This window comes from Labeo rohita, chromosome 22, assembly GCF_022985175.1.
Source record: "Labeo rohita strain BAU-BD-2019 chromosome 22, IGBB_LRoh.1.0, whole genome shotgun sequence".
In the NCBI taxonomy this organism is placed as follows: Eukaryota; Metazoa; Chordata; class Actinopteri; order Cypriniformes; family Cyprinidae; genus Labeo; species Labeo rohita.
In genome coordinates this window covers 35922470-35937473 of record NC_066890.1, presented here as the reverse complement: position 1 = coordinate 35937473, position 15004 = coordinate 35922470, and the positions used below count along the sequence as shown (strand labels likewise).

At 36.6% G+C, this 15004-nt stretch overlaps 1 protein-coding gene across 1 annotated transcript; it reads left to right on the top strand.

The window, feature by feature from the left end:
* Positions 1-6340: 6340 nt before the first annotated feature.
* On the top strand, positions 6341-10070 carry LOC127153802 (uncharacterized). The gene is given in 2 exon segments (XM_051095052.1): positions 6341-9449; positions 9452-10070. Coding segments are annotated over 2 exon segments (3297 nt in total). The 5' UTR covers positions 6341-6695; the 3' UTR covers positions 9995-10070.
* The last annotated feature ends 4934 nt before the right edge of the window (positions 10071-15004 follow it).

Genomic DNA, 15004 nt, shown 5'->3' with positions numbered 1-15004 from the left:
AATATTTGACTGAGATACAACTATGAGAATATGTGGAATCTGACGGTGCAAACAAATCAAAATATTGAGAAAATCGCCTTTAAAGTTGTCCAAATGAAGTTCTTAATAACGCACATTACTAATCAAAAATTAAGTTTTGATATATTTCGAGTAGGAATTTTACAAAATATCTTCATGGAACATGATCTTTACTCAATTTCCTAATGATTTTTGGCATAAAAGAAAAATCAATAATTTTGACCCATACAATGTATTTTTGGCTACTGCTACAAATAAACCCCAGTGACTTAAGACTGGTTTTGTGGTCCAGAGTCACAAATATCAACGTCTTATGACGTTGTGTGCCTGCTGGGAGATTAGACTTTTTCATTCTGACAACACCTGTAATAATCCACAAGTAATCTACACAACCCCAGTCCATCAATTAATGTCCTGTGAAACAAGAAGCTGCATGTTTGTAAGTAACAAATCCATCATGGCGTTTTAACAAAAAGTTGCTTCTAGCCAAGAGTCGATAATCTATCTATATGTTTGTTTTGGAATTGTTTTGGGCTGTTTTCACTTGTAAATAGTTCTTAATCTGTCCATATATTTCTCACCTGATTCAGATTTAACTTGAAAAGTTGTTGACAGCACCTATTCACTCCAGAGGATCCATCAAGTTAAAACACCATAATTACCATAATAAGTACCATAGATTTGTTACTTATAAACATGCAGCTTTTCACTTCACAGGACATTCACTGATAGATTGGAGTCGAGTGGATTATAATGTTTTTATCAGCTGTTTGGACTCTCATTCTGACAGCACCCATTCACTGCAGAGGATCCGCTGTTCAGCAAGTGACGTAATGCTAAATTTCTCCAAATCTTGTTCCATGAAGAAACAAGCTCAGACACATCTTGGAAAGCCTGAAGGTGAGTAAATTTTAGCATTACGTCACTTGCTCGACAGTGGATCCTCTGCAGTAAATGGGTGCCGTCAGAATGCGAGTCCAAACAGCTGATATTAACGTCATAATAATCCACAAGTAATCCACACAATTGCAATCTATCAATTAATGTCCTGTGAAATGAAAAGCTACGCATTTGTAAGTAACAAATCTATCATTATGGTGTTTTAACTTTAAAAGTTGTTGACGGCACCCATTCACTGCAAAAGATCCATTGGTGAGTGAGTGATGTAATGCTAAATTTCTCCAAATCTTGTTCCATGAATAAACAAGCTCAGACACATCTTGAAAAGCCTGAAGGTGAGTAAATTTTAGCATTACATCACTTGCTCGACAGTGGATCCTCTGCAGTAAATGGGTGCCGTCAGAATGCAAGTCCAAACAGCTGATATTAACGTCATAATAATCCACAAGTAATCCACACAATTGCAATCTATCAGTTAATGTCCTGTGAAATGAAAAGCTACGCATTTGTAAGTAACAAATCTATCATTATGGTGTTTTAACTTTAAAAGTTGTTGACGGCACCCATTCACTGCAGAAGATCCATTGGTGAGTGAGTGATGTAATGCTAAATTTCTCCAAATCTGTTCCCATGAAGAAACAAGCTCAGATACATCTTGAAAGGCCTGAAGGTGAGTAAGTTTTAGCATTACATCACTTGCTTAACCGGGCATCCCCTGCAGTGAATGGGTGCCGTCATAATGAGAGTTCAAATAGCTGATAAAAACATCATAATCCACACGTCTGCAGTCTATCAGTTAATGTCCTGTAAAGCGAAAAGCTGCATGTTTGTAAGTAACAAATCCATCATTATGGTGTTGCTGACGGCACCTATTTGCTGCAGAGGATCCATTGGTGAGCGAGTGATGTAATGCTAAATTTCTCCAAATTTGTTCCCATGAAGAAACAAGTTCATCTACATATTGGAAGGCCTGAATGTGAGTACATTTTAGCATTACGTCACTTGCTCAACAGTGGAAGGGTGCCATCAGAATGTGAGTCCAAACAGCTGATAAAAACATCAAAATAATCCACAAGTAATCCACACAATTGCAATCTATTAATTAATGTCCTGTGAAGTGAAAAGCTATGCATTTGTAAGCAACAAATCTATCATTATGGTGTTTTAACTTTAAAAGTTGCTGACGACACCCATTCACTGCAGTGGATTCATTCGACTCCAGGCCATCAATTAGCATCCTGTGAAGCGAAAAGCTGCGTGTTTGTAAATTACAAATCCATTATTATGGTGTTTTAACTTTATCATACTGACTTTTAGACTTTTCATTCTGACGGCACCCATTCACTGCAAAGTATCCATTGGTGAGCAAATGATGTAATGCTAAATTTCTCCAACTCTGCTCCCATGAAGAAACAAGTTCATCTACATCTTGGAAGGCTTGAACGTGAGTAAATTTTAGCATTATGTCACTTGCTCAACAGTGGATCCTCTGCAGTGAATGGGTGCCGTCAGAATGCGAGTATCCACACAACTGCTGTCTATTAATTAATGTCCTGTTAAGTGAAAAACTGTGTTTGTGAGTAACAAATCCATCATTATGGTGTTTTAACTTTAAAAGTTGCTGATGGCACCCATTCACTGCAGAGGATCCATTAGCGAAGGCTAAAGTTCTCCAAATCTGTTCCCATGAAGAAACAAGCTCAGATACATCTTGGAAATGCCTGAAGGTGAGTACATTTTCAGCAAATTTAAATTTTTTGGTGTGAACTATTTCTTTTTCTAATTTTAACATTTAAATTCGCAAAGCAACTACATATTTATATTTGAATTGCCCTATGTTAAAAATGCTACCAGTTTAAGAACACTATGTCATCTTCTGTGTGACTTTTTCATTTTTGTTTTCAGAACTGCATGCTGTAATGTCCAAATATTGCATCACTTTTTGCAACTCATAATGCAGGCTGCATTCATGCATCGTGTGACAGTTGTTTTCGTCCCCAGACAGTAAACCCCACAGGAAATTCACTCACGCCCTCGAGCGCAAAATCCCCTCGAAACCCACTTGAGTATACAGCTATACAAATGTACATTCAAAATAGTCCGAATTTTTTTCCGTCATGCACCTCAGTAAATTTACAGCTTTAAATAAACACCTAAACCAACATCACAGCAAAGTCTACCAGAAAAAAACTTAAATAATGCTTTGTTTTTCCCCCACACAAGCTTGAAAAATGCACAAGCTGCATATTAAAGTGAAACATAATCATGTATCTAAAGGCTGGATCTTTAGATAGAGGGGCGCATCAGCAGCCTCCCATCTGCCTGAGCATCTTGAGCTATTTTGGGAAGGAGGCTGGGCACAGCAAACAGCCCCTGGGAGGAAGTGCGTGGTGGTTGCTGTCATCCCCCACTTTCGTGTTGGTCTATTCCTCAAAACAAAAGCTTTTCCAAGGCGGTTTCCATCTTATGTGACAAAAATGACAAGCGACAGCACTTCGCCTGCAATCACGGATCTCTTTACTGGGGTTTCGTAAAGCGTATCTGCTCTCAAGGGAATGTGATGATTTTCTGTTTTGCTATCACGGTGTCTTCTCTTGCTCTTGTAAACAATGTGCATATTATCATTGTATATTCATTCATGTAAATAACATTTGTGGAATGTTTCACCTGAAACGTGTTGCAAAGGATGTGCTAACAAATGGGATAACGTTAAGAGCGTTAAGTATAATTATACATCTTAAACAATAATTATACATCTTAAATAACGTAAAATGTACATTTAGATGAAAAAAGCGCATTTGAAGAATGACTACAATTTTTAGTTTTATCACAAAAATTAAGTATGTACATAAACGTAAATGTACATTAAGATAAAACGTTTTAAAAACATTGTAAAGAACGTGTTAAAAAATGGCATTACGTTTTTTAAATATTGTGAAAATGTACATTTAAAAAATACCTAAACGTAAAATGTACATTTAGGTCAAACGTTTTAAAAACATTTAAAACGATGCGTTAACAAATGCCACAACGTTTCTTCAATGTTGCGAAAAAGCGTATTTGAAAAAAAAAATTGTTGTATCTGAAAAATGAAGAATATGTACATACCTAAACGTTAATCTACATTAAGATAAAACGTTTTAAAAACGTTGCAAAGAAAGCGTTAACAAATGCAAAAAAAAAAAAAAAATGTTTGAAAATGTGTACATACTTAAATATTTTAAAAACGTTGCGAAAGGTGTTAACAAATGGCATAACGTTTCTTAATGCGAAAAACGCATTTGAAAAATGACTATTTACATATCTTAATGTAAAATGTACATTTAGGTTAAACATTTTAAAAACATTTAAAACAATGCATTAACAAACGCCACAACGTTTCTTCAATGTTGCGAAAAGCGTATTTGAAAAAGAATTATTTTTTTGTGTGTTAACAAATGCCATACACTGTAAAAAAAAACTCATTTTTAAAAAGTTTTCAACTTTTTAAGGTTTCAACTTAAAAAAAGTAAGTGTTAGTGCTGCATTAAAATTTTAAGTTTAGTCAACATGAAATATTAAGTTGTACTACATGAAAACGTAGATATTTGAGTTGAGTAAACTTAAAATTTTAGAGTAGCATGAACACTTAGTTTTTAAGTTGAAACTACTTTTTTTAAATGTTTTTTTTAGTGTAACGTTTCTATAACGTTGCGAAAAACGCATTTGAAAAATTACTATTTACTTATCTTATTGTAAAATGTACATTTAGATGAAAAAAGCATATTTGGAAAATGACTAAAAATATTGGTCTTTTGTATCTGATACATGAAGACGATATGTACATACCTAAACGTAAAATGTACATTTAGGTTAAAAACGCAAATTGCGCAGCATTTCTTCAACATTGCGAAAAAGTGCATTTGAAAAATGACTACAATTTTTTTTTGCATTATCACAAAAATGAAGACAATATGTACATACCTAAATGTAAAATGTACATTCAGTTGAAACCTTTTAATAATGTTGAAAAGTATGCATCAACAAATGGCATAACTTTACTTCAGTGTTTCAACTAACAAAACGTATAAAACTACTTCAGCGCTGCGACTAAAGTATTTGAAAAAAAATTCTGTAGTGATACAAATTTACGATAATATTTACATACCTCAAATGATGTAAAATGTATTTGAAAAAAATACATTTTTTCGGTTGTATCACAAAAAGATAATATGTACATACCTAAACGTAAAAGGTATGTTTAGAGGAAACTTTTTAAAAACGTTGCAAAGGATGTAAAAAAAAAAAAACGTTTCTTCAACGTTGTGAAAACAGCGTATTTGAAAAATTACTACATATCTTCTTACAAAAATAAAGACATACATATCTTAGAAATGTAAAGTGTACATTTAGATGAAACATTTTAAAAACATCACAAATGATGCATTAACAAGTGGCAAAACACTTCTCCAAGCGCATTTGAAAAATGACAACAAATTTTCTCTATTTAGTACAAAAATACGTACATACCTTAAAATGTACATTTGGATGAAACGTTTAAAAAAAAACGTCAAAAATGATGCCAACATATACACCTACATACTTACATTTAATATTTAAATACAAGATCATGTATATGTATATATACAAATGTACATATATATATATATATATATATATATATGCACACCGTACATGATCTGTTTCCATCTGGAAATAGATGACCTCTAACACAAACCTGAGAAACATAAGGATAGAAAGGGAGCGAGAGAAAAAAGGGGGGGTGGCGAAGAAAAACAAAACAAAACTAAGAATCCTTTAATTTGCTCAGCCTATGCGAGTCAAGCGTGTCTTCCTACTCAAACACACCCACGCACACTTGGCCGCCCACGTATATATGCACATGCACATAAACATAGGCACTCACTAGCAGATCAGCTGGGACCAGTCACAGCCAAAGGTCCCAGCTGATCTGCTATCCACAGCAGGTGACTGGCAGCTGAAGGTGGACCTGGGGAGGCAACTGAAGTTTCCAGACCACATCACCAGCACAACACTCAGGCCAGACATGGTCCTAACATCAGAGAGTACAAAGCAAGTGGTGTTACTGGAACTCACAGTCCCCTGGGAAGACAGGATTGAGGAAGCTTTTGAGCGGAAAAAGGCGAAGTATCTGGATCTGGTGGAGGACTGCAGGCGGAAGGGGTGGAGGGCCCGCTGTGAGCCAATTGAGGTTGGCTGCAGAGGATTCCCAGGACAGAGCCTGCACAGATCACTCAGGCTGCTTGGAATCAGAGGTGCTCAAGAAAGGAAAGCCACCAGAAACATCTGCGAGGCAGCGGAGAAAGCCTCTAGGTGGCTGTGGATTAAAAGGGGAGACGTATGGCTTAGTGCGCTGCTTGGACACAAGTCGGGGTCTGATCATCCCGGCTGGGTCGCCCAGGTGAGGGTGTCTGATGATCTAAGACCCGAAACACCCTGTGACCCTGGGTTCATCACTGAGGATGTGTCCAAGCTGCACCACTTAGGTGTTTCTTATAACTATCTTTCTGGCACAGCCAGTGACATCCAGGAAAGGCTGGATGACGACTACGAACAGTGTAGTGACGGCTGGAGAGACAGTGGACAGCTCGGAGAGACGGCAACCGGGGCAGCAAGGGTTAGCACCCCAAGCTGCAGCTCCCGTGAGGGGTGCACCCAACTAAGCTACAGAAAGCCCTAATGAAAGATACCCCCAGGGGTGCCCGAGAGGGGGGGAGGATGAGCACCCCACACGGACGGACCTTTTGGTGCAGAACATGAGCAACGGTTTAACGACAATGAGAGTAACCTGTATGTGTGGCAAAAGCTGCAAGAACCTTAAAGGTCTGAAGATCCATCAGACGAAAATGGGCTGTATGAGGAGGGAGCAAGCTGAACAACGCACAGAGGCAGTGCAAAGCACGGCCCCTGGTGAGACGGAGGAGGAGCAGGACCCGGAGTCAACCCACAGTGTTCAGAACCTCCAAGCTCAGCGTGCTCCACCCAACAATCCATCCGAACATCGCAGGGTCTTGTGGCCAGCGGCACACAAGGAGACTGAGTGGCGCCAGTTCGACGAAGATGTAGATGGTGCCTTGGAAGCATCATCGAAAGGGAGTGTGGACCAGCAGCTCCAAACGATGTGCACCTTCATCATCTGCATCGGTGCTGAGCGGTTTGGTATCAAACAGCCAAAGGCCAAGACCATAGCTAGACCCAACAGGCGAGAGAACAAGATCACTGCACTCAGGAGAGACTTGAAGTCCTTGAAACAACGTTTTAAGAAGGCGAGCGAGGAAGAAAAGCCCGCCCTGGCTGAGCTCCGGGACATCTTCAGGAAAAAGCTCATCTCCCTACGTCGTGCTGAGTGGCATAGGAGGAAGGGTAGAGAGAGGGCCCGCAAGCGCACTGCCTTCGTAGCTAACCCTTTTGGGTTTACGAAGAAGCTGCTTGGGCAGAAGCGGAGTGGGACCCTCATGTGCACAGAAGACGACATCAACCGCCATCTCTCTGAAACATACAGTGACCGGCTGAGGGAGGAAGACCTGGGCCCCTGCAGAGAACTAATTTCACCACCACTACCATCCAGCCAATTTAACACCAAAGAGCCAACGCTGGCAGAGGTCAAGAACACGGTCAGGGCTGCACGGACCAGTGCAGCACCAGGGCCGAGTGGCGTGCCATACAAGGTGTACAAGCACTGCCCAAGACTTCTGCAGAGGCTGTGGAGAATCATCAGGGTAGTATGGCGAAGAGGCAGGGTAGCCAAGCAGTGGAGGTATGCCGAAGGTGTGTGGATACCAAAGGAGGAAAACGCAAGTGACATCTCGCAGTTCCGTACCATCTCACTGCTCAGCGTTGAGGGCAAGATCTTTTTCAAGATCCTGGCCAATCGTATGACCGATTTCCTCCTGAGGAATTCATACATTGACACCAGTGTGCAGAAGGGAGGAGTTCCAGGCTTCCCGGGCTGCATTGAACACACTGGAGTGGTCACCCAGCTGATCCGAGAGGCCAGAGAGAACCGAGGAGATTTGTCAGTCATCTGGTTGGATCTAGCAAATGCCTACGGATCAATTCCCCACAAGCTGGTGACAAAAGCCCTGACGATGCACCATGTTCCGCAGAAGATCACAGAGCTCATACAGGACTATTACAGTAGTTTTAGTATGAGATTTACATCTGGATCTATAACATCAGCATGGCACCACCTAGAAAAAGGCATCATCACTGGTTGCACCATATCAGTGTCGCTGTTTGCCCTAGCGATGACCATGCTTGTCAAGGCGGCAGAAGCGGAATGCAGAGGGCCTCTCTCCAGATCTGGCACTCGCCAACCGCCAATCAGAGCCTTTATGGATGACCTAACAGTCACAACAACATCAGTGCCAGGGTGCCGCTGGCTCCTGAAAGGTCTGGAAAGGCTAACATCTTGGGCGAGAATGACATTCAAGCCAGCTAAATGCCGGTCCCTTGTGTTGAGGAAGGGGAGAGTTGAGGACAAATTCCGCTTCTATATGAACGGTCTCCAAATACCATCATTGACGGAGAAGCCGGTGAAGAGCTTGGGGAAGCTCTTTGACGTGACTTTGAGAGACACAGTAGCAATCCAGGCCATGCATGCAGAGCTGAAAACTTGGCTTGCAGCAGTGGACAGGTCAGGCCTCCCCGGGAAATTTAAAGCATGGATATATCAGCATGGCATTCTGCCAAGGCTTTTGTGGCCACTGTTGATGTACCAGGTCCCAATAACAACGGTGGAGACCCTGGAGAGAAACATCAGCCAGTTCCTGCGCAGGTGGCTGGGTCTGCCGAAGAGCCTGAGCTGTATTGCCCTGTATGGGCACACCAACAAGCTCCAGCTCCCGTTCTCAGGCCTCACAGAGGAATTTAAAGTAACAAGAGCCAGGGAGGTGTTACTGTATAGAGACTCACTCGACACCAGAGTCTCCTCGGCAGGCATAGAGGTCAGGACTGGAAGGAAGTGGAGGGCGCAGGAGGCAGTCCAGCTGGCAGAGGCAAGGTTGCGGCATGGTGTGCTAGTAGGGTCTGTGGCGGTTGGGCGAGCAGGACTCGGCTGCCATAAAACGCCGCGCTATGACAGAGCGCAGGGGAGGGATAGACGGCAGATGGTTCAGGGCGAGGTCCGAGCAGAGGTGGAAGAGGAGCGGCGCAGTAAAACGGTGGCTATGCGTCAGCAGGGAGCTTGGACCAATTGGGAACATGCACTGACTCGGAAAATCACCTGGTCAGAACTTTGGAGGTCAGAGCCAGCAAGACTCAAGTTTCTGATCCAGTCAGTGTATGATGTCCTACCGAGCCCAGCTAATTTGCATTGCTGGGGGCTAGCGGAAGCACCATCCTGTCCTCTGTGCCCTGCAAGAGGGTCGCTGGAGCACATCTTGAGCTGCTGCCCGAAAGCACTGGGAGAGGGGAGGTACCGATGGCGCCATGACCAGGTGCTGAAGGCAGTAGCTGATACCATCTGTGCCGGAATCCAGCAAATCAAGCACCAGCCCCAGCAAGGCCATACATTGTTTTCGTCAGGGCCGGGGAGAAGCCTCAGTCACAGCCAAAGGTCCCAGCTGATCTGCTATCCACAGCAGGTGACTGGCAGCTGAAGGTGGACCTGGGGAGGCAACTGAAGTTTCCAGACCACATCACCAGCACAACACTCAGGCCAGACATGGTCCTAACATCAGAGAGTACAAAGCAAGTGGTGTTACTGGAACTCACAGTCCCCTGGGAAGACAGGATTGAGGAAGCTTTTGAGCGGAAAAAGGCGAAGTATCTGGATCTGGTGGAGGACTGCAGGCGGAAGGGGTGGAGGGCCCGCTGTGAGCCAATTGAGGTTGGCTGCAGAGGATTCCCAGGACAGAGCCTGCACAGATCACTCAGGCTGCTTGGAATCAGAGGTGCTCAAGAAAGGAAAGCCACCAGAAACATCTGCGAGGCAGCGGAGAAAGCCTCTAGGTGGCTGTGGATTAAAAGGGGAGACGTATGGCTTAGTGCGCTGCTTGGACACAAGTCGGGGTCTGATCATCCCCGGCTGGGTCGCCCAGGTGAGGGTGTCTGATGATCTAAGACCCGAAACACCCTGTGACCCTGGGTTCATCACTGAGGATGTGTCCAAGCTGCACCACTTAGGTGTTTCTTATAACTTAAATAACGTAAAATGTACATTTAGATGAAAAAAGCGCATTTGAAGAATGACTACAATTTTTAGTTTTATCACAAAAATTAAGTATGTACATAAACGTAAATGTACATTAAGATAAAACGTTTTAAAAACATTGTAAAGAACGTGTTAAAAAATGGCATTACGTTTTTTTAAATATTGTGAAAATGTACATTTAAAAAATACCTAAACGTAAAATGTACATTTAGGTCAAACGTTTTAAAAACATTTAAAACGATGCGTTAACAAATGCCACAACGTTTCTTCAATGTTGCGAAAAAGCGTATTTGAAAAAAAAAATTGTTGTATCTGAAAAATGAAGAATATGTACATACCTAAACGTTAATCTACATTAAGATAAAACGTTTTAAAAACGTTGCAAAGAAAGCGTTAACAAATGCAAAAAAAAAAAAATGTTTGAAAATGTGTACATACTTAAATATTTTAAAAACGTTGCGAAAGGTGTTAACAAATGGCATAACGTTTCTTAATGCGAAAAAACGCATTTGAAAAATGACTATTTACATATCTTAATGTAAAATGTACATTTAGGTTAAACATTTTAAAAACATTTAAAACAATGCATTAACAAACGCCACAACGTTTCTTCAATGTTGCGAAAAAGCGTATTTGAAAAAGAATTATTTTTTTGTGTGTTAACAAATGCCATACACTGTAAAAAAACAACTCATTTTTAAAAAGTTTTCAACTTTTTAAGGTTTCAACTTAAAAAAAAGTAAGTGTTAGTGCTGCATTAAAATTTTAAGTTTAGTCAACATGAAATATTAAGTTGTACTACATGAAAACGTAGATATTTGAGTTGAGTAAACTTAAAATTTTAGAGTAGCATGAACACTTAGTTTTTAAGTTGAAACTACTTTTTTTAAATGTTTTTTTTAGTGTAACGTTTCTATAACGTTGCGAAAAACGCATTTGAAAAATTACTATTTACTTATCTTATTGTAAAATGTACATTTAGATGAAAAAAGCATATTTGGAAAATGACTAAAAATATTGGTCTTTTGTATCTGATACATGAAGACGATATGTACATACCTAAACGTAAAATGTACATTTAGGTTAAAAACGCAAATTGCGCAGCATTTCTTCAACATTGCGAAAAAGTGCATTTGAAAAATGACTACAATTTTTTTTTGCATTATCACAAAAATGAAGACAATATGTACATACCTAAATGTAAAATGTACATTCAGTTGAAACCTTTTAATAATGTTGAAAAGTATGCATCAACAAATGGCATAACTTTACTTCAGTGTTTCAACTAACAAAACGTATAAAACTACTTCAGCGCTGCGACTAAAGTATTTGAAAAAAAATTCTGTAGTGATACAAATTTACGATAATATTTACATACCTCAAATGATGTAAAATGTATTTGAAAAAATACATTTTTTCGGTTGTATCACAAAAAAGATAATATGTACATACCTAAACGTAAAAGGTATGTTTAGAGGAAACTTTTTAAAAACGTTGCAAAGGATGTAAAAAAAAAAAAACGTTTCTTCAACGTTGTGAAAACAGCGTATTTGAAAAATTACTACATATCTTCTTACAAAAATAAAGACATACATATCTTAGAAATGTAAAGTGTACATTTAGATGAAACATTTTAAAAACATCACAAATGATGCATTAACAAGTGGCAAAACACTTCTCCAAGCGCATTTGAAAAATGACAACAAATTTTCTCTATTTAGTACAAAAATACGTACATACCTTAAAATGTACATTTGGATGAAACGTTTACGTCAAAAATGATGCCAACATATACACCTACATACTTACATTTAATATTTAAATACAAGATCATGTATATGTATATATACAAATGTACATATATATATATATATATATATATATATATGCACACCGTACATGATCTGTTTCCATCTGGAAATAGATGACCTCTAACACAAACCTGAGAAACATAAGGATAGAAAGGGAGCGAGAGAAAAAAGGGGGGGTGGCGAAGAAAAACAAAACAAAACTAAGAATCCTTTAATTTGCTCAGCCTATGCGAGTCAAGCGTGTCTTCCTACTCAAACACACCCACGCACACTTGGCCGCCCACGTATATATGCACATGCACATAAACATAGGCACTTTGTGACGTGCAAACACATCCTGGTGTGTGTGTGTGTATGTGCGTGTATAGGGGCCCCCTGCTCAGAGTGGGTGTTGTCATTGCAGGGTAGGGCTGTTGAGAGTGTGTGCGTGGGGTTTGCGGTTTTTAATGGGTAAGCTGACAGTTACTCAGAAAATCCTCTTTCTTCCTTTTTTGGCATGCAGCTTCACGCTCACATTCAGATTTAATTAATTGACTCTAGTTTTAACACACAGAAGACATTTCTGTCTATAATGATTTGGTGATCTTGTCAGAGAGTCAAACAGTAATGAACTGATGGCTTTCATGGATGGAATAAACAAATAAAGGTCATTCACTATGAATCAGGGAGAGTTTGAGCTGCAATATGTAAATATTTACATGTTATATAAATAGAAACAAAATATGTTCATATTGCATATTGTTATATATATATATATATACACACGTGTGTGTTTACAGTTAGTAAATAATAAATAAATAAAATAGTCAAATATATGTTATGCAAATGTAATTAATTTATTATAATTATAATGTATTAATTATAAATTTAGTACATATTTAAGCTAATTAAAATAAACACCATAAATATGAAAATATATTTTTTGTACAGTTTAAATAAACATTTTTACAGTTTAAATAATTATATTAATCAATTTAATTATTTAATTATTAATTGAATGACTGCATTTTATATGCCTATAAAATTAAATAATAACATTTCTTGTAATGTAATTAAATTAATTCACAATTTAAGTTATTAATTGAATTAGTAATTTAAATTTTATATTTGAAGTTTTATATTCATATAAAATTTTGCGTTTATATTTAGTAAATTATTCTGATAATTAATATGCAATGCAACTGATTCAAATGTAAGATATATAATTGATTAACTGAATTAATAAATTGAAAATTTGTATTGAAATTTTATTTACATAAACTTCAGCTTTTGTTTAGTAAATAATTAATTAATAAATTACAATTAAAATGCAATGCAAATAATTAAAATGCAATTTACGTAACAGAAATTCTTAACTGAACTAATACAATTAATCATTTAACTAATTTATAATTTAATTTAAATTATTAGTTGAATTACTATATAATTGGAATTTTATATTTATATGAAATTAATTAATAAAATTTCTTTTAATGTAATTAATTTAAACTAATAAACTAATTTAAATAATTAATTGAATTAGTAATTTGAAATTTTTATTTCAATTTTTATATTCTATAAAATTCTGCTTTTATATTTAGTAAATAATTATGATAATTAAGATGCAGTGCAAATGATTACAATGTAAATTACGTAATATACAGAAATTCTTAACTGAATTAATAAATTGAAAATTTATATTTAAATTTTTATATTTATATAAACTTTTGCATTTATATTTAGTAAATAATTACAATAACTAAAATGCAATGCAAATGATTAAAATATAATTTAAGTAATATATAGAAGTGATTAAATTAATACAATTTATTAAGAATTTAATTAATTTATAATTTAAATTAAATGATTAATTGAATTACTAAATTGAAATTTTATATTCATATAAAATTACTTAATAAAATTACTTTTAATGTAATTAATTTTAATTTATTTAATATAAAATGTTGCTTTTATATTTAGTAAATAATTATGATAATTAGGTTGCAATGCAAATGATTTAATTGTAATTTACGTAATATATAGAAATTCTTAATTGAATAAATTAAAATTTTATATTTAAATATTTATATTTACACAAACTTTATCTTTTATTTTTAGTAAATAATTACAATAATTAAAATGCAATGTATATAACTAAAATATAATTTAAGTAATATAGAGAATTTATTAATTGAATTAGTAAATAACTGATATTTTATAATTTTTAGATTTTGTAAACTTTTGCTTTTATCTTTAGGACATAATTACAATATTTAAGACTGTTTGTATATGTATATACATACATACAATCTTAATTATTGTAATTATTTCCTAAAGATAAAAGCAAAAGTTTACAAAATGTAAAAATTAAATAGTAAATAAAATAAAAGCACATAAAATAGTATATAATTAAAATATTTAAAAATGTAATGACAATTACATAAATATTTTACATACTTAAATTACATAACATTCAAAATGTACAAATCTTATATAGATACTTAAAATTTGATTACAGTAACTACGACCTACTTTATTTTATAAACTTTTATAAAATTAGGTGTTAACATTTAGTAAATAATTAAAATGTACTTTTATTAATACAAATATATATATATATATATTTTTTTTTTTTTTCAGAATTATGTTTAGTGTAACTTAGATTTTATTTGGATGCCTTTGTTTATTGCCAAACTGTATACAGTTCTCTATATTTTTTACGATATTGTTGCTTGAAATAACTTGACACTTCTCAATTCATAATAAAAGTAATTGTTAAACATCTGCCTTGCCACATCTGGACATGATGGAAAAACAGTTTAAGCATGTTAAAGTCAACAGATTATTGTTAACATATTCAACTAATAACTTTAGCATCCAGGACCAGACCTATTTGTACGGTTTTGACCTGTACGGGCCTTCATAAGAATCGAAACACTGTCCGTACTGAACAAAACATACAAACATAAGCAGTGACGTGTGTCAGATTACCATGGCGATGTCAGCGTTTCTGCACTGCGTCGATCCTGTATAGCGTGCCTTTATTTGGCAGGATTAGGTGGCGTGCTTTTGGCGCGCTTTAAGATTGTGGATGCCACAAAATAACTCAGAGTGTGAAATG